The 26,581-nt window shown below is 44.3% G+C and overlaps 1 protein-coding gene across 2 annotated transcripts in view; it reads left to right on the forward strand.

Annotated features, from left to right (window-relative positions):
- Positions 1–358: 358 nt before the first annotated feature.
- LOC126354582 (cationic amino acid transporter 4) overlaps positions 359–26,581 on the forward strand; it is a 202,329-nt gene continuing 176,106 nt past the window's right edge. The window contains exons 1-2 of one of the 2 annotated variants that reach the window (XM_050004328.1): positions 385–484; positions 17,991–18,065. In XM_050004328.1, coding sequence (XP_049860285.1) covers positions 18,055–18,065 — 11 coding nt within the window. In that variant the 5' untranslated portion in view covers positions 385–484; positions 17,991–18,054. Of the gene's footprint in view, positions 485–17,990; positions 18,066–26,581 lie in introns of both variants that reach the window. The other variant, XM_050004330.1, reaches the window with a different exon arrangement.

A 26,581-nucleotide genomic window follows, 5' to 3' on the forward strand; every position in this document is an offset into this window, starting at 1 on the left:
CGGTTTCGTATTTCTACACCTGGCATTTGGAGAAGGACTAACAGTAAGTTTGATAGTTGCAGCCTGATTTTTCGAGGTGATAATTAAAGCTTTGTGGGTACCCCTCGTTATTTTGACCCTAGAGCTTGGAAAATCCCATATTTCCTTCCTTTAGGGAATCCAGTGTATAGACGTACTGAGGGCTGTTAATGAAGGTACAGATTCGGCCAGGGTGGGGACTAGGGGTTTCGATGTGGTGCTGAATTTCAGGTTGCGTCAGAGGGCCGTGTGGGCGTGTGTCGGGGGCGGGCAGGTGCCGCTGCTGGCGGCGTGGGCGTGGGGCCGGCAGAGGGCGCGGGGCGCGTGCGCGGTGTCCCGGCGCACCTGTCGTGTCCTCCGGCAGCCGGGCATCATTGATCCGCCCAGCTGGGAGCACCCGGGCCTGCGCGCTCAGCCCAGTGCCGCCGCCTCTTCCGAAGACGCCGCACGCAGCGCCAGCTCCCAGGTAAGGCTGCCTTTCCTCGCACCATTTCCCACCTCGCCGTGCGCACCTTTTCACCACCCGACGCACACTATACGCCTCCCTGTCACAACCTAGTGTAATACGTAAACATTTCTTCTGAAAATTTGGAACTCCGAAAGGAACTGCGCGATTATCCCGTTGTTCGCCCCACTAATAATCTTCCATTTATTTTCCACCTTCCCATATCCTTCCCAATTTTCACATTTAGAAAACGATACATCTGAATGACACCCTGGGAGTGCACTAGGCACTCTGAAGTCTCCTCTAAATCGTTTACAGTTGTACCATATGGTTGCTCTCCTAATGTCTCAGACGATGTTTTCGATTACGCCAGCTGTGACAGTTGCAATTTAATCGAAACTCACATAATGTATTGTCGCCAGCCAAGGTTCTGTTTGTTATTTGGACTGGCACAATCGTAGAAGTTGTGGCTTTGCGATGAAGACACCTGTTGCGAGCAGCAATGTGGCGATGGACTCGCTTTAAATTTGTCGATTTAATGTTATGGACGAGGGAGGGCCTGGGTCGCAACGAATACTCTGTCGGAAACGATACTATTTTCTACGTGACTGATTTCGTTATGGGGAACACAACCCGTACTCTTACTACTTTCCTTCCATACACTTGTGTTTGTTCTAATTTTTTGCAATGGTTTTTGAAGCAACTACGCTTCATTATCAGGGACATGAGTACTGTTAATTCTCATATACCACCGCAAGTATATCCTATTAACCTATCTCAACATCCTACCCCTAGTGTGTTAAATAGAGGATGTCTCTACTAAGAGTCACCAGGCGCATTTTCTCTGCTGTTTCGGCAGATATCAGCAATTTCATGTTTGCAACGTGTGGTAGAAGTCAGCACAAACAGTTACAACTTAACACGTATTTCATGAAACGTCTAACGTCAATAGAAAGCGCCTGTTTGTTTCGCGTTACAAAGAAAATGATTTTTTAAATGGTATTTTAGCTGCCTATTCGACAGTTAACTACGGTATTCCTTTTATCGATGTGTGTTAACAGTGGCAATAAAATACAAAGAATGACCAGTCCTGCAGCAGCGAAGGCACCGCCCTGGCCTGCACTGATTGCTACCGCCATGCAGAAGCGCTGCTCAGTCGCTATTGGCGTACTGGCTATTCTTCGTGTGTTACTGTTCCCGTTAATATAAATCGATAAAACGAATATTCAATAGACTAAGTGGGGATCGCACGTAAAATACCACTTCAAAAATCGTTTTGTTTGTAATGGGAAACAAAGCGACGCTTTCGGTCGACGCTGGACGCTGGACATGATGAGCAGGATTTGTTTGGGTTGACTCCAGCTACATGTTGTAGAAACAGTATTGCAGACATCTACCGAAAAACCACAGGAAATGCGCCTGACGACCCATAGGAAAGACACTCGGCGTAATACTCTTATAGTTACCACACTTTTGCACGCATTAACACTGTATACATGCGGTAGTATATCACGGCGATAACAGTGATAAAGTGCCTGTATATGAAAATGCAGTTGCTTCGAAATCGACTGAAAGTAAATTGAAACAATAAACACAGTTGAGTGGAAGAAAAGCGGTAAGAGAATAACCTTTGTTCTCTATAACAAAATATTTCACAGCTGACGTCTTTTCAGTGCTAAGGAAGCAACAAGACTATTAATATCCTTCTCATATACATGCAAAATTATTGGTTCATCATCATTGCCGGTATCCATCTGTTAGCCAACATTCGTCCAGTAACTCAGGCTTACTGTTTCCCAGTAATACAGTGGTATAAGCTGCAGCCTTTCTTTCCTTCACAACAAATTGGCAGGCAATTGATATCCATATGCTGTGCGCTGTGCAATGGAATTAAGCCATTGTTTTTTCGGTAACTGTGTCCCATTTAGAGTCCGAAGTTTGACTTTTGGTTCAAGGGGTGCCTGCAATCTTCCCGTGTAACTGTGCGCAAGCGTGGCCCCCTGCCACGTCACCTTGCAGCTCGACTACCCTTCAGAAAGCAAGGTGTCCACATTTTCGAAAAACAAGGCCAGGCTCAGAATTTCATTGATTTGTAAATTGATTTAATAATAATATTCATTAAAAACTTGGTTTCAGATAAAGCACAGTTTCTAAAGAAGTTTTAAAAATTTTTTGGTAGCCAACTCCTTCTAATCTCTAGACGAATAACTTAACAGGGACTGTTAGACCAGCTTAAGTAAATATGTCTGTTAGATTTCAGTTTCGATAGCATTTGCACACAGCTGTCAAGATTAGGTGTTTTGTGTATGATAAATTTGTTAAAAGTGCGTAACTATGTTTCGTTCTGGTAGTGTATTAATTCTGTAAATATTCATAGTTCCAGTTTATTGTAATGTATTCACGTATCTTGACAATCTCCTGATGAATAATCATTGAAGTGAGTATTATAGTCAAATGTTATATGCCGGACTGAGATTTTCACTCTGCAGCGGAGTGTGCGCTGATATGAAACTTCCCGGCAGATTAAAACTGTGTGCCGGACCGAGATACGAACTCGGGACCTTTCATTTTGGCAGTTGAGTGCTCTACCATCGGAGCTACCCAAGCATGACAAGTACGAGACGAGGTACTGGCTTAAGTAAAGCTGTGAGGAGGGCGCGTGAGTCGTGCTTGGGTAGCTCAAATGGTAGAGCACTTGCCCGCGAACGGCAAAGGTCCCGAGTTCGAGTCTCGGTCCGGCACACAATTTTAATCTGCCAGGGAGTTTCATATCAACGCACACTCCGCTGCAGACTGAAAATCTCAGTCTGGAAACATCCCCCAGGCCGTGGCTAAGCCGTGTCTCCACAATATCCTTTCTTCCAGGAGTGCTAGTTCTGCGAGGTTTGCGGGAGAGCTTCTGTGAAGTTTGGAAAGTAGAAGACGAGGTACTGGCTTAAGTAAATCTGTGAGGACGGGGTGTGAGTCGTGATTGGGTAGCTCAGATGGTAGAGCACTTGCCCGCGAAAGGCAAAGGTCCCGAGTTCGATTCTCGGTCCGGCACAGTTTTAATCTGCCAGGAAGTTTCAAATGTTATATGCTCTTTATGTTATAATTTCTGACATCTTCCACAGCGAGGAGGTCTATGGGACAGAAGTTGACTCTAATCTATTTGAAGCGTCTTCGAGCCCGAGGGTGACGTCACATAGTGCCAAGCTTTTGCACCACTACAGAGGAAGGTTGGAGGCATCCTTGAGCCGAATTTCTAACTTCTGACTCGAAATGGGACACGGTTAAGGGGTTTCGAAACATTTATCGTTTAATTCCGCTGCACAATGTAATTACAGTTCTAATACTAAAACTGATTGCACTAGCAAACCCTTAGCTATAGCTCTAATGATTGGAGGATCATCCGAAAGATTATTTCATCGAAGTGACGGGCAGCGGATCAATTTACATGTTATTCATAACTGATTAATGTTAACATATTATTTTTAGTCCTGTTCATACATTCGTGCAACAACACTTAAAATCCAGATCTTTTTTCAAGAAGAGGCAACCAGTTGTGAAATAAAAATTCCGCAGTGGAGCAGTGGGAGCTGTCCAGAAGAAATGATTTTGAATTAGATTTAAAACTTGCTTCCCTGTCTGTCAGGCATTTTATGTTACTGACAAAAGATCAAAAACGTTTTGTTGCTGCATATTGAACTCTTCTTTGAGCCACTGACAGCTTCAGTGGTGGGTAATAAAGGTAATTTTGTTTCCTCTGGTGTATGGGCATCATTATTCTTCTCAAATTGAAATGGATTATTTACGACGAATTTCATTAGCGAATATATCTATTGTGATGCTGCAGCTAAAATGTGTAACTCCTTGAAGAGGTACCTACATGACGACTGGGGTTCGTGGTTATAGGCTATATTCCTGTATAATGCCATTTGTTTTTTTCCATTGGTAGTGACAACATATGCGCAGAGACTTCCGTTATAGTCATGAATTGACTTATCTACAACTGGCAGGAAATGATGGTACGCAGTGAAATTTTCTCGTCATAATCGGGGACAAAAATATAACTGGACCGAAGACTGTGTACAGAATTTTGCGACGGAGTAATCAAAACATCAAGAGAAATTTTAGAAAAACAATATGAAACGAAGCACAACGCGAGAAATATTTTCAACGGAAAGATATCCTGCAGAAAATCGGAAAAAATCACGTCAGTAAGTTGTGCACGTAGGAATTGAAACAGATATTTCGTCAGGGACTGTCCGTAACTATCTCGTATGTTTTGTATTTTTTGTTATTAATATGTCATTAGCCAGAGTATTTCATTTTCTTCTTTTAGTCCAAAGCGCTTCGGAGATAAATCACCAGTAAAGTCCGTGAGACCTGTGTTGCAGCTCTGAAAAGCGGCGAACTGAAGGAGGTGTTTCTGTTGTGAAATGAAATGGCACCGCAGACGATCACTCCGTGTTGTCGGGCCATATTCCGGCTGACATTCAGGTTGGTATCCCACCGTTATCCAGGATATTTCCAGACACGTTTTCGCTGGTCGTCGTGGCTCAGTTCGAAGCGCGACATCACTCAAGGCCCGTCAACCGGGGGTGATACTGGCGGGGGGGGGGGGGGGGGGGGGGTTGCCATTTCATTTCACAGCACAGCAAGGTAGCAAATTGTATGCCGGATCGGAACACAGGTTCTTTGCCTCCACGGGGAATTGCTCTACCGACTTTCCTTTTTTTTAAATCATTTGGCCGAATAATTAAAGTAAGTTAGTCCAAGATCAATTTAAAAAAAAGAGATTCTTTGCTTGGTGGCAAAAAGGATCAATGCATTTGTTCTACCTCTTGTATAAGGGAACTGAACAGTAAATTAAAACCAAATGCATCGCCCAGGAATCGAACCTGGGTCGGCTACCAAGTTTGAGGAGCACAGTCTGCTGGAGGAGTCAAGGTGGGCAGGGGTCGAATTCCGAGGCTGGCCACGATGTCCCCTTCATCCTACGACCGAAGCGCACTGTCACATTTTTTGTTTTTTTATATAATAATCAACAAATACAAGGGAGCCATACGCCAAAAATTATGACGATAGTGTGAACGAAAAAGGGCCGTCTTGCCCACTGAGATCACCTTATCGAAGCGGGCGGCCAGTAAAAGGGGGTCACCAATTAATGGGCATCACCAGTCGTCAAACGTCGGAGTGTCTGGGGCCACTGCACACAGTCAGGGCATTTCAGTTACCGTATGCGAATCGTGGAAACATCACGTCTGCAAGTCAACTTGTTCTCACACCTGGGCGGTGGGTCCGTAAATGACCACCTCAAATAGTTAACAAAAGGATTCCGGTATTGCGTTCTGTTCAGTAAGACCGTGAACTCGTCCATCATGTATTGCCACAAATCGAAGACTTCCTCTTCGCCGTCGCGGTACGTATAGTATATCGCCATTCCTTGTACCCATCTGTCCGCATTCATCCGGGTTATCGGGAAACAGACGACGTTGGGATGAAAGAAGTCCATGAGCACAATCGAAACATGGGGGCGGCGTAGGAGGAAAGCCAGTATCTGGCGGATCAGTTTACAGCACTCGCGTGCGAGACCACAGTTCAATCTGTGTTCGTCCATGTATACCATCGCGCAGCGGGGGCACATGGGATCGTCATTTAGGGGCACGGCATGTAGCCTTCGTCAGGTCGGAAATTTCTCGTTAATGACCATTTAACACGTCGACCGCACAGGAAAGGCGCGTGGATGGCTCGCCATACCCGCATCCAGCTGACCGTGCGTGACGTCGTACAATGTCGTTAGCCGGATTCCAGCCTTGGAGAACACTATAGTAAATCTTTGCTGTCTGATTCTTCCTCTCCGGTATAACTCCCAACATATAGCTGTGTTCAGGGAAAAACGTCCTACTATGCGATGGCGAGGCCGATAAATGTCCAACAGGTACTGGTGGGCACAGCGTGTGTGGAGCCACCTCTGCTATCAGGCTGCCATGAAGACTGTCTGTTGGAGGAAGCCAGAGTCGCCGCATTGAGCGAAGGTTCAGAACCAGTGCTTTGTGCTTAATATGGGTCCAACACCTCCTTTATGGAAGGGTAAAGAAAGAGTAACAAAACGGATCTTAAAAACTGCACCAGCGTTCACCACTTGTCCGAACATTGCCTGCATCCTGGAAGCCATCATATCTGTCGTCGATAACACGTGATCTAAGGATAGCGTCTTTGATTCATAATCGAAACGTCCTCAGTCCCGGTTTCAAAATTCTGCTCCACTTAAATTTTGATTAATAATCAGCATTGGCGGCCGAAGAATTCCGGCATAAGAAGTCACCCTCATTCTGCTAAAGGCCTTGTCAAAAAGGGGGAGCCGCGGACAGAGGTTCGGGACACCCTTGCCCTTGGGGTGGGAAACCGCCCCTAAAGGCGGAAGAATCAGCAATGATCAACGGCATGAGGATGCAGAAGACACTGGAAACCACTGCATTGAACACACATAACGTGTATCCACAGGACATGTGGCCTGTAATGGAATAAGTATCAGGATGGTCTCTCCACTGGCAAAAGATTCCGGAATATTTCACCATTCGGATCTCTGGGAGGGGACTGCAAAGCGGAGGTGACCATGAGAAAAAGATTGAATAATCAACGAAAGGATAACGATCTACGAGTCGTGGTGTCAAATGTCAGAAGTTTGAACGTGGTAGAGAAACTAGAAAATCTGAAAAGGGAAATGCAAAGGCTCTATCTAGATATAGTAGGAGTCCGTGAAGCGAAACAGAAAGAAGACAAGGAATTTTGGTCAGATGAGTATAGGGTTATATCAACAGCAGCGAAAAATGGTATAACGGGAATAGGAAGGTAGGGCAGAGACTGTGTTACTGTGAACAGTTCTGTGACAGGGTTATTCTTATCAGAATTGACAGCAAACCAACACCGACAACGATAGTTCAGGTATACATACCAACATCGCAAGATCAAGGTGAAGAGATAGAGAAAGTATATGAGGATATTGAAATGGTAACACAATACGAAAAAGGAGATGAAAATCTAATAGTTATAGGGGACTGGAATGCAATTGTAGGGGAAGGAGTCGAAGATAATGTTACAGGAGTGTATAGGCTTGGGACAATGAATGGGAGATGAGAAAGCTCAGTGAGTTCGGTAATAAATTTCAGCTAGTAATAGCAAATACTTTGTTCAGGAATCACAAGAGGAGGTGGTATACTTGGAAAATGCCGGTTGCTACGGGTTCAGTTACATTACCTCATGGTCAGACAGAGATTCGGAAATCAGACTCTGGATTGTAAGGCGTACCCAGGAGCAGATGTCGACTCAGATCACAACGTAGTAGTGATGAAGAATAAGCTGAATTTTAAGAGATTAGTCAGGAAGAATCAGTACGCAAAGCAGTGGGATACGGAAGTACTAAGGAATGACGAAATACGCTTGAAGTTCTCTAAGGTAATAAAGCAATAAAGAATAGCTCAGTAGGCAGTACAGTTGAAGAGGAATGGACATCTCTAAAATGGGTTATCACAAAAGCTGAAAAGAAAAACATAGGTACAAAGAAGATAACTGCGAAGAAACCATGGATAACAGAAGAAATACTTCGGCTGATCGACGAAAGAGAGAAATACGAAAATGTTCAGAGTAATTCAGGAATACAGAAATACATGTCGCTGAGGAATGAAATAAATAGGAGGTGCAGGAAAGCTAGGACTATATGGATCAATGAAAATGTGAAGAAATCGAAAAAGAAATTATTGTCGGAAGGACTGGCTCAGCACATAGGAAACTCAAGACAATCTTCGGTGAAATTAAAAGCATTAAGAGTACAACCGGAATTCCATTGTTATATGCAGAGGAGAGAACGGATAGGTGGAAAAAGTATATTGAAGGCCTCTTTGTGGGCGAAGACTTGTCTGATGTGATAAAAGAAGAAGAAGAAGAAGAAGAAGGTGTCGATTTAGAAGAAACAGGGGATTCAGCATTAGAATCAGAATTTAAGAGAGCTTTGGAGGACTTAAGATCAAATAAAGCAGAAGGGATCGATAACTTTCAACCAGAATTTCTGAAATAATTAGGGGAAGTGGCAATGAAACGACTATTTACGCTAGTGTGTAGTGTGTGTATGAGTCTGGCAATATACCGTCTGACTTACGGAAAGCATCATCCACACAATTCCGAAGACTGCAAGACCTGACAAGAATTATGGCACAATCAGCTTAACAGCTCATGCATCCGAGTTGCTGACAAGAATAATATACAGAAGAATGGAAAAGAAAATGAGGATGTGTTAGGTGACGATTAGTTTGGAATAAGCATAGGTAAAGGCATCAGAGAGGCAATCCTGATGTTGCGGTTGATAATGGACGCAAGACTAAAGAAAAATCCGGACACGTTCAAAGGATTTGTCGACCTAGAAAAAATGTTCGACAATGTAAAATGGTGCAAGATGTTCGAAATTCTCAGAAAAACACGTGTAAACTATAGTGAGAGGCGGGTAATATACAATATGTACAAGAACCATAAGGGTGAACGACCAAGAACGAAATGCTCGGATCAAAAAGGTTGTAAAACAAGGATGAAGTCTTTCGCCCCTACTGTACAATCTGTATATCGAAGAAGCAATGATGGAAATAAAAGGAAAGTTCAGGAGTGAAATTAAAATTCAAGGTGAAAGGGTATCAATGATACGATTCGCTAATGACATTGCTATCCTGAGTGAAAGTGAAGAAGAATTACGAGATCTGCTGAACGGAATGGACATTCTAATGATTACAGAATATGTATTGAGAGTAAACAGAAGAAAGACGAAAGTAATGAGAAGCAGCAGGAATGAGATCAGCGAGAAACTTAACATCAGGATTGATGATCACGAAGTAGATGAAGTTAAGGAGTTCTGCTACTTAGGCAGTAAAATAACGAGTGACGGACGGAGCAGTGAGGACATCAAAAGCAGACTAGCACTGGCAAAAAGGGCATTCCTGACCAAGGGAAGTCAACTAGTATTACACATGGGCTTTAATTTGAGGAAGAAATTTCTGATAATATACGTTTGGAGCACAGTATTGTATGGTAGTGAAACATGGGAAACTGTGGGAAAACCAGCAGAAAAGAATCGAAGCATGTGAGACGTGATGCTAGAGACGAATGCTGAAAACTAGGTGGACTGGTAAGGTAAGGAATAAGGAGGTTCTGTGCAGGACTATGTGGAAAACACTGACAAGGAGAAGGGACAAGATGAAGGACATCTGTTAAGACATCAGGGACTTCCATGGTACTAGATGGAGTTGTAGAGAACAAAAACTGTAGAGGAAGACAGAGATTGGAATACATCCAGCTGATGATTGACGACGTAGGTTGCAAGTGCTACTCTGAGGTAAAGAGGTTGGCACAGGGGAGAAATTTGTGGCGGGTGGAATCAAACCAATTAGAAGCCTGATTCCTCAAAAAAGAAAATCAAGTTGAGAGGCCATGTACACATTGACGTACTGAGCTCCTTGCAAAATGTAAGTTTGTTGAGGCGCGCCTATGAGCGGAGGTATCGCAAGAGCTTATTTTATGTAAAGGCCGTCGTACGTTGTATTTGTCGATAGAGCAATATCCCCAAACTTTTGTGCATTGGGAGCTTTGTCAGGGGTACATCCAGTTGTGCAGGCATGCCCTGTCCCACCTTGCTTCGTCCCACCTCCATGTAGCGTGATTTCCGTAGGTTGAATACACTGCCTACCACCGTCCCCTACTGTTGGAGACAGGAAAGCGCCCTTCGTATTTTGTCACCAGTCCGCACTAAGAACATCACATCATCAGATTACACGCCACATCGAAAGGTCACGGAGCTTAGGCTAAGACCTTCCAAGCGTCTCCACAGTCCGTGAAGTGCTGGTTCGAGGGCCATGGCGAATAATGTGGCAGAAAGAGGACAGCCCTGACTGACGACACTGGACTCGCATTCGGGAGGACGACGGTTCAATCCCGCGTCCGACCGTCCTGATTTAGGTTTTCCGTGATTTCCCTAAATCGCTCCAGGCAAATGCCGGGATGGTTTCCTTCAAAGGGCACGGCCGACTTCCTTCCCCGTCCTTCCCTAGTCCGATGAGACCGATGACCTCGCTGTCTGGTCTCCTTTCCCAAAACAACAACAACGCCTGACTGACGAACCTGTTGAAACGGACGGACCGACAGCCGTTTATCATAATCCTCGTGATCGCCCAAGGGACCAAACCTAGCACAGCAGATATCGCCACGCACGGGATACCGATGTGTTCCATAACTGCACGCAGTAACCATGCTCGACGCGATCGAAAGCATGGTCAAAATCCAGCGCCGTGGAGACGGCAAGTTTGCATCAGCGCCACGACGTCTCTACAGGTGCTCGCAGTCGTAAGTACATTAGTGTTCCTCCGAGGCAGTTTTGATCAGTGTGAATGGCCGCCATTACCATTGATGTGAGCCTCTCAAGGAGGATGCGTGCCAACAATTTGTAGTCGTTGTTTAGCGTTGTCAGTGGTCGAAACTCAAGTGGGCGATAGCATCCTTTAGGTTTGGTCACCAGAGTCAAGAGGCCCTCTGTGAATTCAGATGCACTTAAAAATCGGGGTTCAGGAGTTCTCTATACATCCTGACCCACATTGGGCTCATAAGATCAAAAAACCTTTTGTAAAATTCTAGAAGGAGTCCGTCAGGGTCTGCAGTTTTATTGGAAGCACAGAGCAACATAGCCTCTCCTAGCACTTCCAAAGTCACCTCCGACAAGAGCGTAGCATCATCGTGTGGCTTCCGAGAGAGGGTAGGTCGGTTAGGACTTCCCTGACTACCACTACCACTCTCTCTTGTATATGACTGTGTGAACGCTCGGACTATATCCATTAGCATTTCAGCTCGTCGTCCATCCTCCGTCTCGACCTCCGTAATTAGCTTCCTCTTGCGTCTTCTCCTGTCTCGAATGAAATGGTGGAGGGAAGGTCGTTCTCCATTAACATCATTGGTTGTTCTCGACCGCACATCCGCGAGACGTACCGCGGTGATACGTAGCAATTGTGCCTTGACGTGGTGTTCTGCTGATTGTCGTTCCGGCGACGGCAATTGCACAGCCAATTTGCAGAGCGCAGTGTAGTAGAAATTAGTGGTAGCAGTATACCAGCGCGCTCTATCTCGTCCGTAGCTGGCTAATGTTCGGCACAAGGCGGGTTTGACACACCGTAACCATTAACGAAGTGTGGAACCGTAGGCGGGTAATCGCCGTTGGCATCTGCTCCAAATGGACTCAGCTTCGCGTCTGCAATTTACCACAGCAAGAAGGGCCACCATATTGAGGCGCCACGGACCCCTACATCGTCGGACGCATTGGCGGGGGAGGGTGAGAGTACACACATCTCAGCGTCGACAGCTGCCGATCGCAGGCCGCGTGTGACGTAAACACGATCTAAACGGCTCGCTGAGTGACTGGTGTAGTAGGTGTATGCCTTTCGGTCTCCGTGTTGTATGACCCATGTCTCTGACAAAGCCAAGTCCTTTATAAGGGCCTGAAGCGCCAAGCAGGACGTGCAGTGAGGCATCTGATAGGATGGTCTGAGCACACAATTGAAATCTCCTCCTAATGCCAAGTGGTCGGCATTGTCCTGGGAGAGCAGTGCTATGTCTTCGTCATAAAAGGTGCTGCGTTCTCTCCTTCTGTCAGTGCCTGAAGGAGCATACAGGTTCACCAGACGAACTGTACCAACCGTGAGTGTGATCCCTCAGGGCGACGATAAATGGGATAATCCCTTCCCCGAAAAGAGTCTACAGCTCGTGGTCGTGCGGTAGCGTTCTTGCTTCCCACGTCCGGGTTCCCGGGTTCGATTCCCGGCGGGGTCAGGGATTTTCTCTGCATCGTGATGACTGGGTGTTGTGTGATGTCCTTAGGTTAGTTACGTTTAAGTAGTTCTAAGTTCTAGGGAACTGATGACCATAGATGTTGTCCCATAGTGCTCAGAGCCATTTGAACCCTGAAAAGAATAGTCGTATCTCCTCCGCCCACATCTGAAAGCATAGCGTAATCTTCGTATCCGTAGGTATGGACACAGAGTCCTGATCGGACTTCTTGAAGGAAAACAACATCCAGATCCGCAGCTCGTTATGTACGTAATGTGTCTTGCAGCATACATGTTTTGAGAGCAGAAGTAACGACGTTGACATTGATCGTGGCGAGGTGGTATGCGTGATCCATCAAGTCACGGGGGCTGTCCTTGGTATTACAGTTGGGCAGTAGTCGCGGTGTGGAGTGTCTTCAGGATGAAGAAATAGGAAGCGGCGGGTGTAAGTCATGCCGGCCTAGGCGGCTGTCGCCGTCAACGTAGACCCTGCCAACGGCATCGGTGTATCGTCAGGGTTCTGAAACGCATGCTGCACCTCCATCTCCTGCGGCCAGTCCCCCAGGGAGGTTTTTAACTCTGGATCCTGAGAGGAATACGTATAGTGGGTGCATCCTTGGGGGTGGGGCTTCGGTGAACTCCCACATCCCCACAGTGCTCGGTCCCGCCGGTAGCCGGGGAAGACTTTTTTTTCACTTGCTGCCCTGATTTTACGACCCACCATAGAATTGCTTAAGGTGGGTCTTTATTTACCACTTAGCCGCTGCGATCGGTATATGGGCGCTGGTATGGCTGAACCTGGGAAGACATCGAGACATGTGTTGCGTTAGGATCGGCCGAGTCGGATCGGTGTATCGGCTGACGCATCTCGTCATTCTTCGTTGCTACCTCAGGCCGTTTACTGCCTCTGTCGTCCATGCACCATTTCTCACGGCGCTTCGGCGATTTCTGTTTACGCTGTCTCGCCTCTGTATCCGGCGCAGGGCAGGTGGTGGACGCGCCATTCTGTTCAACTTCCACATCACCGTCGGTTTGTCATTGTAGCGGTGGAACTGGGCCCGACGAGAGGGCGACAGAAGCATCGGTGCGAGAAGACGCTGGAGGCTCCGCAGGAACCGTCGCAGGGGCCTCCAAGGCTTGAACCAATATAGAAGGGTCGTCGTAGACAGTTGGCGTCTTCCGTCTCGCCCCCGCAACATACGTAATCGTCAATGAGGTCACTCTCGACGGTCGAATATGATCGTCTGAGGGCGTCTGCACGAGACATCGTTGCAGGTATTCCTTACATACGTGGTCTACCTGTCCACATCCAGAGCTGGCCTCGGCTGTTCGTCGTAAATAATTATCTCCCGGCAACCAGCGATCGTGAGATACGAAGGTATAAAGCCCCGGAATTCAGTACCGATCTGTCGCTCCCCGTTAAGGACAGCGTAAGTTTGGAAGGTCTTATATTTTTTGGCCGTATGGCCAAGGACTGTGCCATATGGTCAAGAGTAATGGTGACCAAATCTGCTGGAACTTCAAATGGTAGCTCAAACATGAACACATTTTGCATTCCCAGTCCAGTACGTTCAATTGCTACCACACCCACGTTTCCGTCAGAGTGGCAGAATCTGTAACCTCCCGACGAAAGTCTGAGAAGTTTGTCACAGACCTCATCGTCAGTGAACTTACGATATACAACGCTGGAGATAACAGACAAGTGGATACCCAGCAGCTCTTTCGGGTCAACATGTATCACGTCTCGAAAAATCTCTGTACTTCGTGGGCCTTGGGTCTAGAGTACGTTGCGTCAAATTGCAGCTTGATAACTGCTTTGCGATACGAAAGAGCCATCGAATGTCAGAACCGTAACTATGACACTGAACACTAGCGCGGTGGCACGGTTAACAACAACAGACCCGGAAACGTGACACGGAATGGCCGGGACATACCGCACCGCTCCACAGCCTAAGGCCGACTACCGACTGACCTATCCAAACAAAACTCACGACTCCCTCCTCACAAGTTTACCTTCCGAACTTCACAGAAGCTCTCCTGCACATTTGCAAGACTAGCGCGCCTGCTAGAAAGGATACTGCGGGAGCATGACTTTCGCAAAGAATCTTCTGTGAATTTTGGAATGTAGGAGACGAGATACTGGTGGAAGTAAAGCCCAAAGAAGTGGTCGTCAGTCGTGCTCAGGTAGCTCAGTCGTTAGAACAATTACCTACATAAGACATTGGTCCCGAGTTCGAGTCTCGATCCGGTGTACAGTTTTAATCTCCCATGAAGTTTCATATCAGCGCACTTTCCGCTACACAGTGAAAATTTCACTCAGAAAACCTTCTCGCTCTAGTCTTGCTAAGATCGCAGGAGTTCTCTGGAGTTTGGAAGGCAGGAGAAGAGGTACTGGCGGAAGGAAAGCAGTGAGGGCGTTGGCAGCCGATCAGCGCGGAAGTTCCGTATTTCCCCCAACGGAGAGCGCTTGCTAATTTTGTTCATCTCCTGCGGCTGTTACTTGCGCGCCGTCCAGTACTCCAGAGCAATGGCGAACAGATTCCGTAAACCAACACCCCGTTTCACGTGCTGCACTGACAGTGCAAGACCAAAGACGCTCGACGTAGAGCGCTTCCTGAGTGATGTAGCCAAAATCCCGGCGAACGACATAGTGGACATCCACTTACCAGTACTGAACAGCACAGCGTATGTAAAAATAATCTGTGTAGCGACTTGTCGTAAGATCCTTCGGAACGCGCAGCCGGTGACGGTCGACCATGCAGGTTAAGGCACTCGGACAACTCGGGTCTTTGAACTGCCTTTCGAACTCCCAGAAGCCGACGTCATGGACGCCTCCCGTCCTGTTCGCGGCTGTGTATCCGAATGGTGGGTACAATTTCGAACATACTCGGTCCTCAAAGACGTACGCCAGATAACCATAGGCTTCCATTAACATGTGCTATCTAACCTCCACAAACGCGGCTGCCACGCGGTGGTCATTTACGACGACCAATTCCGGACTGTAACAATGCGTGAATGGAGAGTAGGTTCGTCGACAACAGCAGCTGAATACACGAGAGACTTTACGTATCCCCACAGGTGGAAGTCCAGTTCAAGTGAACGGGGTGACCAAGCAGTCAGTCCACCGCTGCCTGTCCTGCACTCAGTGAAACGTGCGTTCAGGTGCCTCGGGGCAAACAGACTGAAATGTGCGGGAGCACCACCGTACATGACATACAGCTATTGATGGGACGCAAATAGCTGTCCTCTAAGTACTCAGGCAATGCAGTACACAAGAAATCTGTGAAGACTGTCCAGTAAGTCTCCTGGAAGGACGTAGGGTCCCAACAAGCAATCGTCAACAATGGCTGCCCATATGTTAATGAAGAACCTCTGTTGGTGAGACGAATGGCTACTTGATAGCTACATAGGGATTTGTATCCGCCCAGGTGTGCTCGTTGTGAAATATGCATAATAAAAGACATAAAAATAAGAGACATTCAGTCCAAAATTAAAGTTATCACAACCATAGAACCATTTAAATTAAGAAGTTTCTTGTGAATATCGCTTCATCTATGAATAAGACAACAGCTGCGAAATTGGGTATTAGAACACATTGCTGCAGGAACCACTGGTGAAACGTTACTCTTGGAGGTTAATCCGCAGGAGACAAGGCTTCTACACGATGCAAATAGTATGGATACAGCACGTTTTCACGTAAACGTCTCCAGATGTGATGTTCGGCATATTCCTCTGCAAGTCTGACCGCCTTGTGCTGATTCCAGGAGTTTCCCCCAAAGCGTTGAGTAGGTTTCCTCACCCTATGCTCCCTCACCTCGTGGTCTAGTGGTTAGCGTTTCTGCCTCTGGTCCCGTGTTCGATTCCTGGACGAGTTTGAGATGTTCTCTGAACAAGGAACTGGGTGTTTGTGCTGTCCTCATCATTTCATTATCATCATCCTCATTCGTGACGGTGGCTAGACTGGACTGTGCAAAAAACTGGACTGTGTAAAATTTGGGATTTTCTCCCGGCGCTGACGACCGTGCAGTTGAGCGCCCCAGAATCGAACATTGTCATCATCATCATCCTGTGCTGTTGTACGTCTTGGCCGACTCCCCCCCGCCTGGCGGACGTTAGGAAGTGTCGCATTCACAGAGGCGGCGATGAATTCCTTCAAATATCTTTCTGTCTGGAAATCTTTCTAAATGGTAGCATCCTGGTACAAGAGACGTGCGTCCCATGCATTGCCATCCACAAAACCGTTCATGTAATGCATGGTTGCGAGCTCTTGGTCGGTGTACGTTTCCGCAGTGCAAACCACCCCTACACAATTTTACTGATGGCTACGGGTACATTTAACGTTCCTCTTGCTTACGAGTTACTTCAGAGCAAATACACACCACTATTACTAACTACAGATATGCTAACAGCTACGTATCTAACTGGCTGTCACTATACTTCCTCTGCGCATGCTGCAGATATTCAGACCCATGTCACCCTGATTAACGATTTGATCCTTATGTAAAATTGTAACCAGCGTCGTACCTATTTCTCCTGCAAACAGTACTTTTCAGCATACACTAGGTAACAGTAACATACTCTAATAAGTCGGTAATTATGCAGTTCCAGACCCATGTGGATTATATAGCCTTTTTTTTCTTCTTGTTATATGAGTAATCCATTCGTGAAGTTTTACCGTCGTGTTTTAAAATACCCTGTACAATTCTAGTACCCCTCTAAGAAGATGACATGTACAATTCTGAGGCGTAACGTCCAGTCCGTATCGTCGGTGACGAACAACAATGTTTATAAAGCTTTTTTTGTCACCTGAAAAATGGTACAGCACAGTTTTTTGATAAACTCTTTACATTTCCTTTTAAATTCGTTTTCTGCTTATTTACATTCAATAGCTATGAGTACAACATAACCGTAAATAATGAAGCATCGCCAACACCGAGCTGCTGAAGAAGGCCGGAGGACAGCATCAGCGAGACCTTGCCAAGGGAACAACCTCCATGTAAATGGAGATGGGTATTGGGTTGCCTTGAATCCCTGTTGCCCAGTAATTGTCATTCTTTCTTCTTCTTTTCCCCTTCCGTTTTGGTCAATTAAGAACTACATGACAATTTCAGTTCCTTCTCACTTGTTCTTTTCTTTACCTCCTTCAGTATTCTTTAATCTTTTCAGACCCTTTCACTCCAGTCCTCTTGATGCTTTTGCCTTATGATTCATCTAAATTTAACACTTTTCTTCTGAAAATACCTTTTCTGCTGTGTCTTCCGCTTTTATGTTGTGTATTTCGAAATCTTTAACTTCTGTGATCCTACTTGTCATTATTTGTTCCCAGAGCTTTGTCAGCCTATTGTCATTCATCGTATATAAATGTAAAAAACATCAATCTTCTTTTCCTTATTGTTTCTGCTATTTTTTTTCTACACTTCGATGTATCTCATTACAGCTTCTTAGTTTGCAGACTTCTGTGATCTTTATTGGACCAATAACTTTGCTCGTGCTTCTTCTCTCCAATATTTCTTGCTTGTCTAAGTTAAAATAATTCAGTGCCACGCATTCCTATGTGTATTGGCATGCTGATTTCACAACCAAGTTGTAATGTCTCCTGGATGCCTGAAGTTTTTGACCTTTCTATTTGACCAATGTCTGAAAAAACTTTGTTACATTTTATATATTAGCGATAAATTTGCTTTTTTTTTCAGAGATTATTGAACGTGGTCTACTGACTATCTGTTCTAAGAGATTGACTTGCACTTCTGCATCCTCATGATTTATAGGTAATATAGAAAAAGTCATTTTGAATGTCAGATAGTTTGCTTCAATATTCTCTTTCTTTCTTCCAAGTTTTACTGATAATACTTGATATTCCTTTAATTTCTTGATATTTTTCATAGCTTTAATTGCTTTTGTAATGTTTTCAGTGTTTGGTGTCATATCTCCTTTATTCTCACAAAATCTGAAAATTCTAATTTATAACTTGAGTCATGGCAGTTTAACGGTTTATGAAAATATTTTGAAAGTAATGAAAATATTTTCCAAGTAATTCACAATTTTACGTATTATTTATGCCAGTGTTACCTCTTTCTGCGACTGCTTTTTGAAGCAAATTCTTAGTGACTGCAAGGCCTTTCGTTTGTTACATTACCCGAATTTTTTGTCAGTTCTTGGAAGAACAGGACAAAAAATATTACATAGGAAACACTATCCTAATGTTCTGATTAAATAATTGTGCAAAGTGTTGCATTATTTTTGTGAAGTTTTCTTGCGTCTCATCAAGCTGTCATTTTTCAAACAATGTTTTGATTCTCTGTGTTATTCTAAATATTTCTTTTCTTTGTTTTTGAAACTGCTCGTAGTTTTCAGTGTTTCTCGAACTATTCCATTTTTCTATTTCTATGATTTTCTTTTTGTTTCTGCCTAATCGAAGTGTAGAGTTCTCTGTAGTATTGATTTTACTTCTATGTGCCAGATGATATAATGCTGTTCTAATTTTTTTCTTTGGTATTTGTGGGTTCGAGTCGCCTAACTGTGTGATTTTACATTTTTCGGTTCGCACAAGATCTCAGAATAATTCTTCTTTTCTAGACTCTTCCTACTGCCTTTCTTTATTGGTGCATGACACTTAAGGAATGTGCATGCCTTTCTTTTCTTTTTTCATTTAACTGTGAGAAGAGATATTTTTAAGATCTAGTTTAATATATGTTATACTATCTATTATCTCTTCTTGAAAGTTAAGAGCCTTACCTAATAACACCATTCCTTTCATAATCTGATACTGGTTTATCTTAAAAAATTCTGTTATTTTGAGTATGCCGTAAGTTTTCTTCTATGAATCTGATTTCCTATATTGCTAAAATCAGGATTTCATTATTAAGCAAAGGTATTAGCTCCTTCTGTTTGTCAGTCTTTAGCAAAGAATTTACGTTCCTTTTTACATTTAAATCTCGAGTGATCCCGAGGGTATTCCGACTCACCCTGAGTGCACATATCAGGAATTGTTTTTGTTTTTTACTTATCTATTTTCAAGAGGAGTTCAACTGCACATATAGTTCAATCCACTTTACTCACAACATAACCAGAGAAGGAATTGTTTTATTTTACTGAGAGTACGCTACGTGCAATAAAAATAGACCGCCTCCGCTGGGACAGAAGTATGCTGAGATCTGACATCAGACAGAACACGGTCAAGTTCTTCGGCGTCATCGAATTGATTGTTTCCATCAGTTACAGGTAAGTGTTCGATAACCTTGCTGTCAGTGGATTGCGTTATATGTAGCTAACTGCTAGAAGAACCTACACTATAAGAAAGAAATAAAGAAAGAAAAAGAAAAACCGCAACGTGAAGGAATGATCCGAATGGGGCGGAAATCGGTACAAATCTGTCGAATTGGCGCGTTGGATCGTCAAAATACCGAGATGGTGAGTCGCGGGTCCTGCCCGTAATATTTCCAATGTTTTCAATTGGGTAGAAATTTGGCAAGGACGCAGACAAATAGTAGAAACTTTCGCCTTGTGCGGGCGTGCTTAAACTTGCTGAAATGTAAGTCCAATATGGTTTGCCATGAAGGGCAACAAAACAGGGTGTCGACGTACCGTTGTGCTATAAGGGTGACGCGGATGACAACTGAAAGGATCCTGCTGTGAAAATAAATTACACACCAGAACGTCACACCTGGTTGTCGGGCGTTGCGGCGGGCGATCGTCAGGTTGGTACTCCACTGCTGTCCGGTGAGTCTCCAGTCGCGCCTTCGGAGTACAACTGTCGTCAGTGATGAGCCCCGCTTCGAATTGAGCCCCGATGACCAGCGAAGGCAGGTCTAGAGACGTCCTGGACAGCAGTGGGATACCGACTTGACTCGCCCGCTGTACGGCCCGACTCTGGGGTGCCAATTCTTTTCATAGTAGGATGCTTTTGGTTGTCTTCAGCCTAGAATCTCATTGACTGGGGTAGAATTGTCTTCAGTGATGAGTCCCGCTTCGAACTGAATTCCGATGACCAGCGAGGGCGTGTGTGGAGACTTCCTGGACAAATACTCGCCCTCTCTACGTCCCGACAACCATGAGTCATGGATGGTCTGGGGTCAAATTTTGTTTCATAACAGGACCCCTTTAGCTACTGACCGCGGCGCACCTGCAGCACAGCGGTATATCGATGATATTCTACTCCTCGTTTTGTTGCCCTTCGTGGCAAGCCATAGTGGGTCTACATTTCAGCATGATAATGCTCACCCATACACAGCGAGAATGCCTATTGATTGCCAAAACCTTCTGTGGCCAGAAGGGTCACCCAATCTCTCCTCAAGTGGGGGCGTTGGGCTCGCTATGGACAGGGCCCTCGAACCTGCATCAGCTTTTGAGGATCTAAGGCGTCACGGAGTTTGGCAGGACTATGCTTCAGGAGTGCATCCAACAACTGTCAATCAGTACCACGCTGTATGGCTGCTTGCATTGGGGATGGAGCTGGGCAGTCGCGCTGTAGAGTTGCTAAATTTGAGACGCAGTTTCTCTTGAATGTATCATCCAATTTGTCTGATAATTTCATTTGACTGAGGGCTTTTACGACCAACAGATATGTGGTGAGGTTTGTAGCTATACAATTTTGCTAGCAACAATGTACGACTGCGAGAAAGACAATGCTACAACTCTCAACATTTCGTTTGTCATACGGTGCGATTTCTGATTGTAATCATAAGAGTATGTAACAGTTTGTTTAACCAAAGTGAGTTACCTTCACAATAATTTTCATGTGTAAAAAATAATTACTTCATCCGACTGAGTTCAAACTTTGAACAGTTGCTGTTGCTTTCTCCGTGAAAATAGCATGCCTCCTAAACTCGCTTCGATCGGTAGATGTACCGGTCAGGCACGAAAGAGAAGGAAGTGGCGATTGCCAAGCAAGCAACGATCAGGTCGTCTGCAGTTTGCTCAGTCACGTGCATCAGAATCGGAAGACCAACCCACAACAAAAAATTCATCTGATCGTTTACGAGCAGCTCGATGGCGTACTTTGGAGTTTGGAATCAGAAGGGCAACGCGCAGCAAAAGATGTAGCTGACAGTTTACAAGACATTGGAATCAGCATCTCGACCTCGACCTTCAGTGCATGTTGACTCAGTTCTTTCTGCGTTCCAGTACAGTATATATTACGTGTCTAGTCCGCACACAAGTGTAAACAGCGGCGCCATCGATAAAGTGTGTGCGCATTGTGGTGCACGGATGTTCTACATTGAAACACCATGGAGAAATTTCCGACTTTGCGTACATCATCTGAACCTCGGTCGTCATTGCTTTCTGGCGACTCTGCCGATTTCCTCAGCACGTTAGCAAATACAGTTTGACGATTTTATTGATATCGCTTGGAGCTGACAAATTATTCACAGACGAATATATGACAGTTTTTAAAATTCGAGGCCACCTTTGTCATTGCGTATGAGCTCTTCTTCCAGTTCCTGGCGATGAACATAAATTTCTACAAAATTACTTCATGCGCGACGATAATGCGCAAGTTTATGAGCCATGCGATAAGATTCCAGGCACCAGACGTCATATATTATCTACTTTGCAAACTTCTTTGCACCGACACAGCGTCCTGATAAAATTTTACAAATGCCACCAGATAATTATGCAATCTATATAAAAGCCAACGAAACACCAATTGCCGGCCGAAGTTGCCGTGCGGTTCTAGGCGCTGCAGTCTGGAACCGGGAGACCGCTACGGTCGCAGGTTTGAATCCTGCCTCGGGCATCGATGTGTGTGATGGCCTTAGGTTAGTTAGGTTTAACTAGTTCTAAGTTCTAGAGGACTAATGACCTCAGAAATTGAGTCCTATAGTGCTCAGAGCCATTTGAACCAAAACACCAATTGCGCAGTATATCAGACGCTACAATGCATCTACCATCAATGAAATAAATTTTATGAATGGACAAGAACGCGATAAACATGATATAGCTCTACAGTGGCGTTATAACAGACACCGATGTTACTTTGCGTTGCAGTTTCCCATAATATTTTGGGATGGGGTGGACTGTTATCACTCTGATAATATGCAGACTACCCCAACTACAGGTAAGTGCATTCATTATGATTGCAGATATTTCATCACATAACACAAAAAGCTATCACTACACAGTTCCGCACATCTGATTTCCATTTTTCTAATCACTTCCTTTGTTTTTCCTTCTTACAGGTCACGAACTTAATAAATAAAAAAGGATCAGTAATGAATTATTAACAATACCGCTTACCGATACGTCAAAACGGAACAAATCATATTCCGCAATGTCAACTGTTTCACCAATACGTGGGAGATAAATGTGCAAAAACTGAACGTGTCCTCTTTATTCGATTAAATAAAAAAATCATTGTGTCCAGAGTCGTACATTCACTTCGAGGTGCGACTGCAACCGACGCAAAGATCAACTACACTGGTAAAGTGGTGATACTTTCATCGACGTTCACTGGCAGTCCGCGACACGTGAATATGCGTGAGACGCCGTCACATACGTGCGTTCATATGGACGTACCGACTTACTCATCACATTTACATGCAATCCAGCATAGGATAAGATAGAATAGTGTCTATTTCCAGGCCAAGCCCCATCTGATCGACACTATTTGACTGCACGCGTTTTTAAATAGTATCTCATTAAACTAATGGATTTAATTAGTAAAACTCTGTGCTGGATGTATTCCGCGGTCTTCGATATTGTCATCAAACATATGGTGCATGAAGTTTGTGGTGCTATGAACCCACAACCACCATTCATGGCAGCAAACAAATACAAGAATAAGTAGTCAAGAGAATTGAGTCATGTAACTCGTATTGCTGGTAAAGAGTATCCTCAAGACAGCCGCCACGAACCAGACGATAGAGGTCGCACAGCTATAACCAGAAAGAGAAATACCGGTATTGAAACTGACGACAGAAAGGTTGTACCATATTCACCTTTGTTGTCAAAAACATTGAAAGCGCATATAAATGTGGAATACTGCAATTCAGTTAAATCAATAAACTGCGCATGCAAATACGTGAACAAGGACGGCGATATGTCGGTATTCAGTTTCGATAATTCCGGCGCATGCACAGACGAAGTTAATGTCAAACCGGTCGATACATCAGCAGCAACGAGGCAATGTCGCTCATTCTTAGTTCCCCCATTCACAGTCGGCACATAAATGTTTCCTATCTTACTGATCACCTCGAAAATAAACAAAGCGTATATTTCGCAGAAGAGAACACACGTAGTGTTCCTGCTGTACCAGGGCACACAGTTCTGACTGCGTGTTTTACGCTGTGCCAAAAAGATGTATCTGTCAAAACATTAATTTGTGCAGAGGTGCTGAAGTACCACGCATGAAAAACTACGCTAAAACGTTTCAGCGACGTAAGCAAGACAGGCTGTCAGAACCTATATTCCACTGACGCACTGGGGTGTATTTACGTAGTACATCCAAATAATACCGAATACCACTACTTGAGAATGTTCCTGATTAACGTGAAGAGTCAAGTTTCATTTGCAAATTTTACGGCGTAGAATGTCATATACACAGGGGAGCTTCCAGAATCTTTAACTTACTCGAAAGAGATGAATATTGGGAATCGCTGCACGGAATAAGTGTGCTTTGTCCAATGTTGTGCATTGTTTTAGATTCTTTGTAAATTGGCAAACACTGTTAGAGCAAGAAACAGAGAATTTTCTTGTTTTGCTTATTTTGTATTAATGAAAACTGTTGCTTTAGTTTGAGGCATTCGGTTTAGTAACGCAGACACTAACAGTTTATAATTTATACTGTATGAATGAATACCACACCTGAGGATGCAAGACAGAGATCTTCACATTGCAACAATGTTAGGAAAAGCAAGTAGGAGGGCGAATGAGTGCAGTCAGGCAGAAATTAAAGGTTGAGTGGCACGAACTAGGAGAAGACTGCTAGTTAGTGTGTTGAGGAAGTGCTGAAGATAGATCAAATGTTATAAAAAAATTAATGATTAGGAAGATTAGTATGAACAATCGTTGCAATTGACAGACGTCATTACAATAATTCCAGTTCACAGAAGGCGATTAAGGAGGAATGGAGCACAGTTTCGAGAGTGTAATCTGAACTACACAGTGAGAGCGAAATATGACGAAATTGTACATGAAGTCTCTACATGCAGAAAAGCCTTCATGGCAATACATGTAATAACAAGGTGATGATTAATAGCTGTTCAAAAATTTATGAAGTTGTGCGTGTCTCCACGTGATTAAAGGGGTAAACACAGGAAAAGGCCTTGAAAAACTGAGTAAGAACTAGGAAGGAAAGTTTATGATCACACTGATCACTGAAGGGTAGATCTAGTCACCACAGCAATGAAAAGACCAAGTAGTTGTACCCCAGAGAGGAACTCTCGGTGGAAAAAAAAAATGCGTGAAATGTTCCAGGAAATTACCCGAATTTTGACATTTCACATGAAACGTTCAGAGCACTATAGCTTTTGGATGTCCGAGGAGTGATACATGCTCAACCTGCGATAAATATAATGCTGAGATGAAACTGCTGAATGTAAGATTCTCTGAAAATTTAGATAGTGATATGAAAAAACAAGTCTTGAAAGAAATTGATAAGATTACCATTTACTATCCTCCCCCCATGAACCATGGACCTTGCCGTTGGTGGGGAGGCTTGCGTGCCTCAGCGATACAGATAGCCGTACCGTAGGTGCAACCACAACGGAGGGGTATCTGTTGAGAGGCCAGACAAACGTGTGGTTCCTGAAGAGGGGCAGCAGCCTTTTCAGTAGTTGCAAGGGCAACAGTCTGGATGATTGACTGATCTGGCCTTGTAACACTAACGAAAACGGCCTTGCTGTGCTGGTACTGCGAACGGCTGAAAGCAAGGGGAAACTACGGCCGTAATTTTTCCCAGGGCATGCAGCTTTACTGAATGGTTAAATGATGATGGCATCCTCTTGGGTAAAATATTTCGGAGGTAAAATAGTCCCCCATTCGGGCCTCCGGGCGGGGACTACTCAAGAGGATGTCGTTATTAGGAGAAAGAAAACTGGCGTTCTACGGATCGGAGCGTGGAATGTCAGATCCCTTAATCGGGAGGTAGGCTAGAAAATTTAAAAAGGGAAATGGATAGGTTAAAGTTAGATATAGTGGAAATTAGTGAAGTTCGGTGGCAGGAGGAACAAGACTCCTGGTCAGGTGACTACAGGGTTATAAACACAAAATCAAATAGGGTTAACTCAGGAGTAGGTTTAATAATGAATAGGAAAATAGGAATGCGGGTAAGCTACTACAAACAGCATAGTGAACGCATTATTGTTGCCAAGATAGATACGAAGCCCACACCTACTACAGTAGTACAAGTTTATATGCTAACTAGCTCTGCAGATGACGAAGAAATTGAAGAAATCTATGATGAAATAAAAGAAATTATTCAGATAGTGAAGGGTGACGAAAATTTAATAGTCATGGGTGACTGGAATTCGGCACTAGGAAAAGGGAGAGAAGGAACCGTAGTAGGTGAATATGGATTGGGGCTAAGAAATGAAAGAGGAAACTGCCTGGTAGAATTTTGCACAGAGCACAACTTAATCATAGCTAACACTTGGTTTAAGAATCATGAAAGAAGGTTGTATACATGGAAGAAACCTGGAGATACTAAAAGGTATCAGATAGATTATATAATGGTAAGACAGAGATTTAGGAACCAGGTTTTAAATTGTAAGACATTTCCAGGTGCAGATGTGGACTCTTGGTTATGAACTGAATAAACTGCAAAAAGGTGGGAATTTAAGGAGATGGGAGCTGGATAAACTGAAAGAACCAGAGGTTGTACAGAGTTTCAGGGAGAGCGTAAGGGAACAATTGACAGGAATGGGGGAAACAAATACAGTAGAAGAAGAATGGTAGCTTTGAGGGATGAAGTAGTGAAGACAGCAAATAATCAAGTAGGTAAAAAGACGAGGGCTAGTAGAAATCCTTGGGTAACAAAAGAAATATTGAATTTAATTGATGAAAGGAGAAAATATAAAAATGCAGTAAATGAAGCAGGCAAAAAGGAATACAAACGTCTCAAAAATGAGATCGTCAGGAAGTGCAAAATGACAAAGCAGGGATGGCTAGAGGACAAATGTAAGGATGTAGAGGCTTATCTCACTAGGGGTAAGATAGATACTGCCTACAGGAATATTAAAGAGACCTTTGGAGATAAGAGAACCACTTGTAGAGCTCAGATGGAAACCCAGTTCTAAGCAAAGAAGGGAAGGCAGAAAGGTGGAAGGAGTATATAGAGGGTCTATAC

This window comes from Schistocerca gregaria, chromosome 3 (assembly GCF_023897955.1).
Source record: "Schistocerca gregaria isolate iqSchGreg1 chromosome 3, iqSchGreg1.2, whole genome shotgun sequence".
Classification (NCBI taxonomy): Eukaryota; Metazoa; Arthropoda; class Insecta; order Orthoptera; family Acrididae; genus Schistocerca; species Schistocerca gregaria.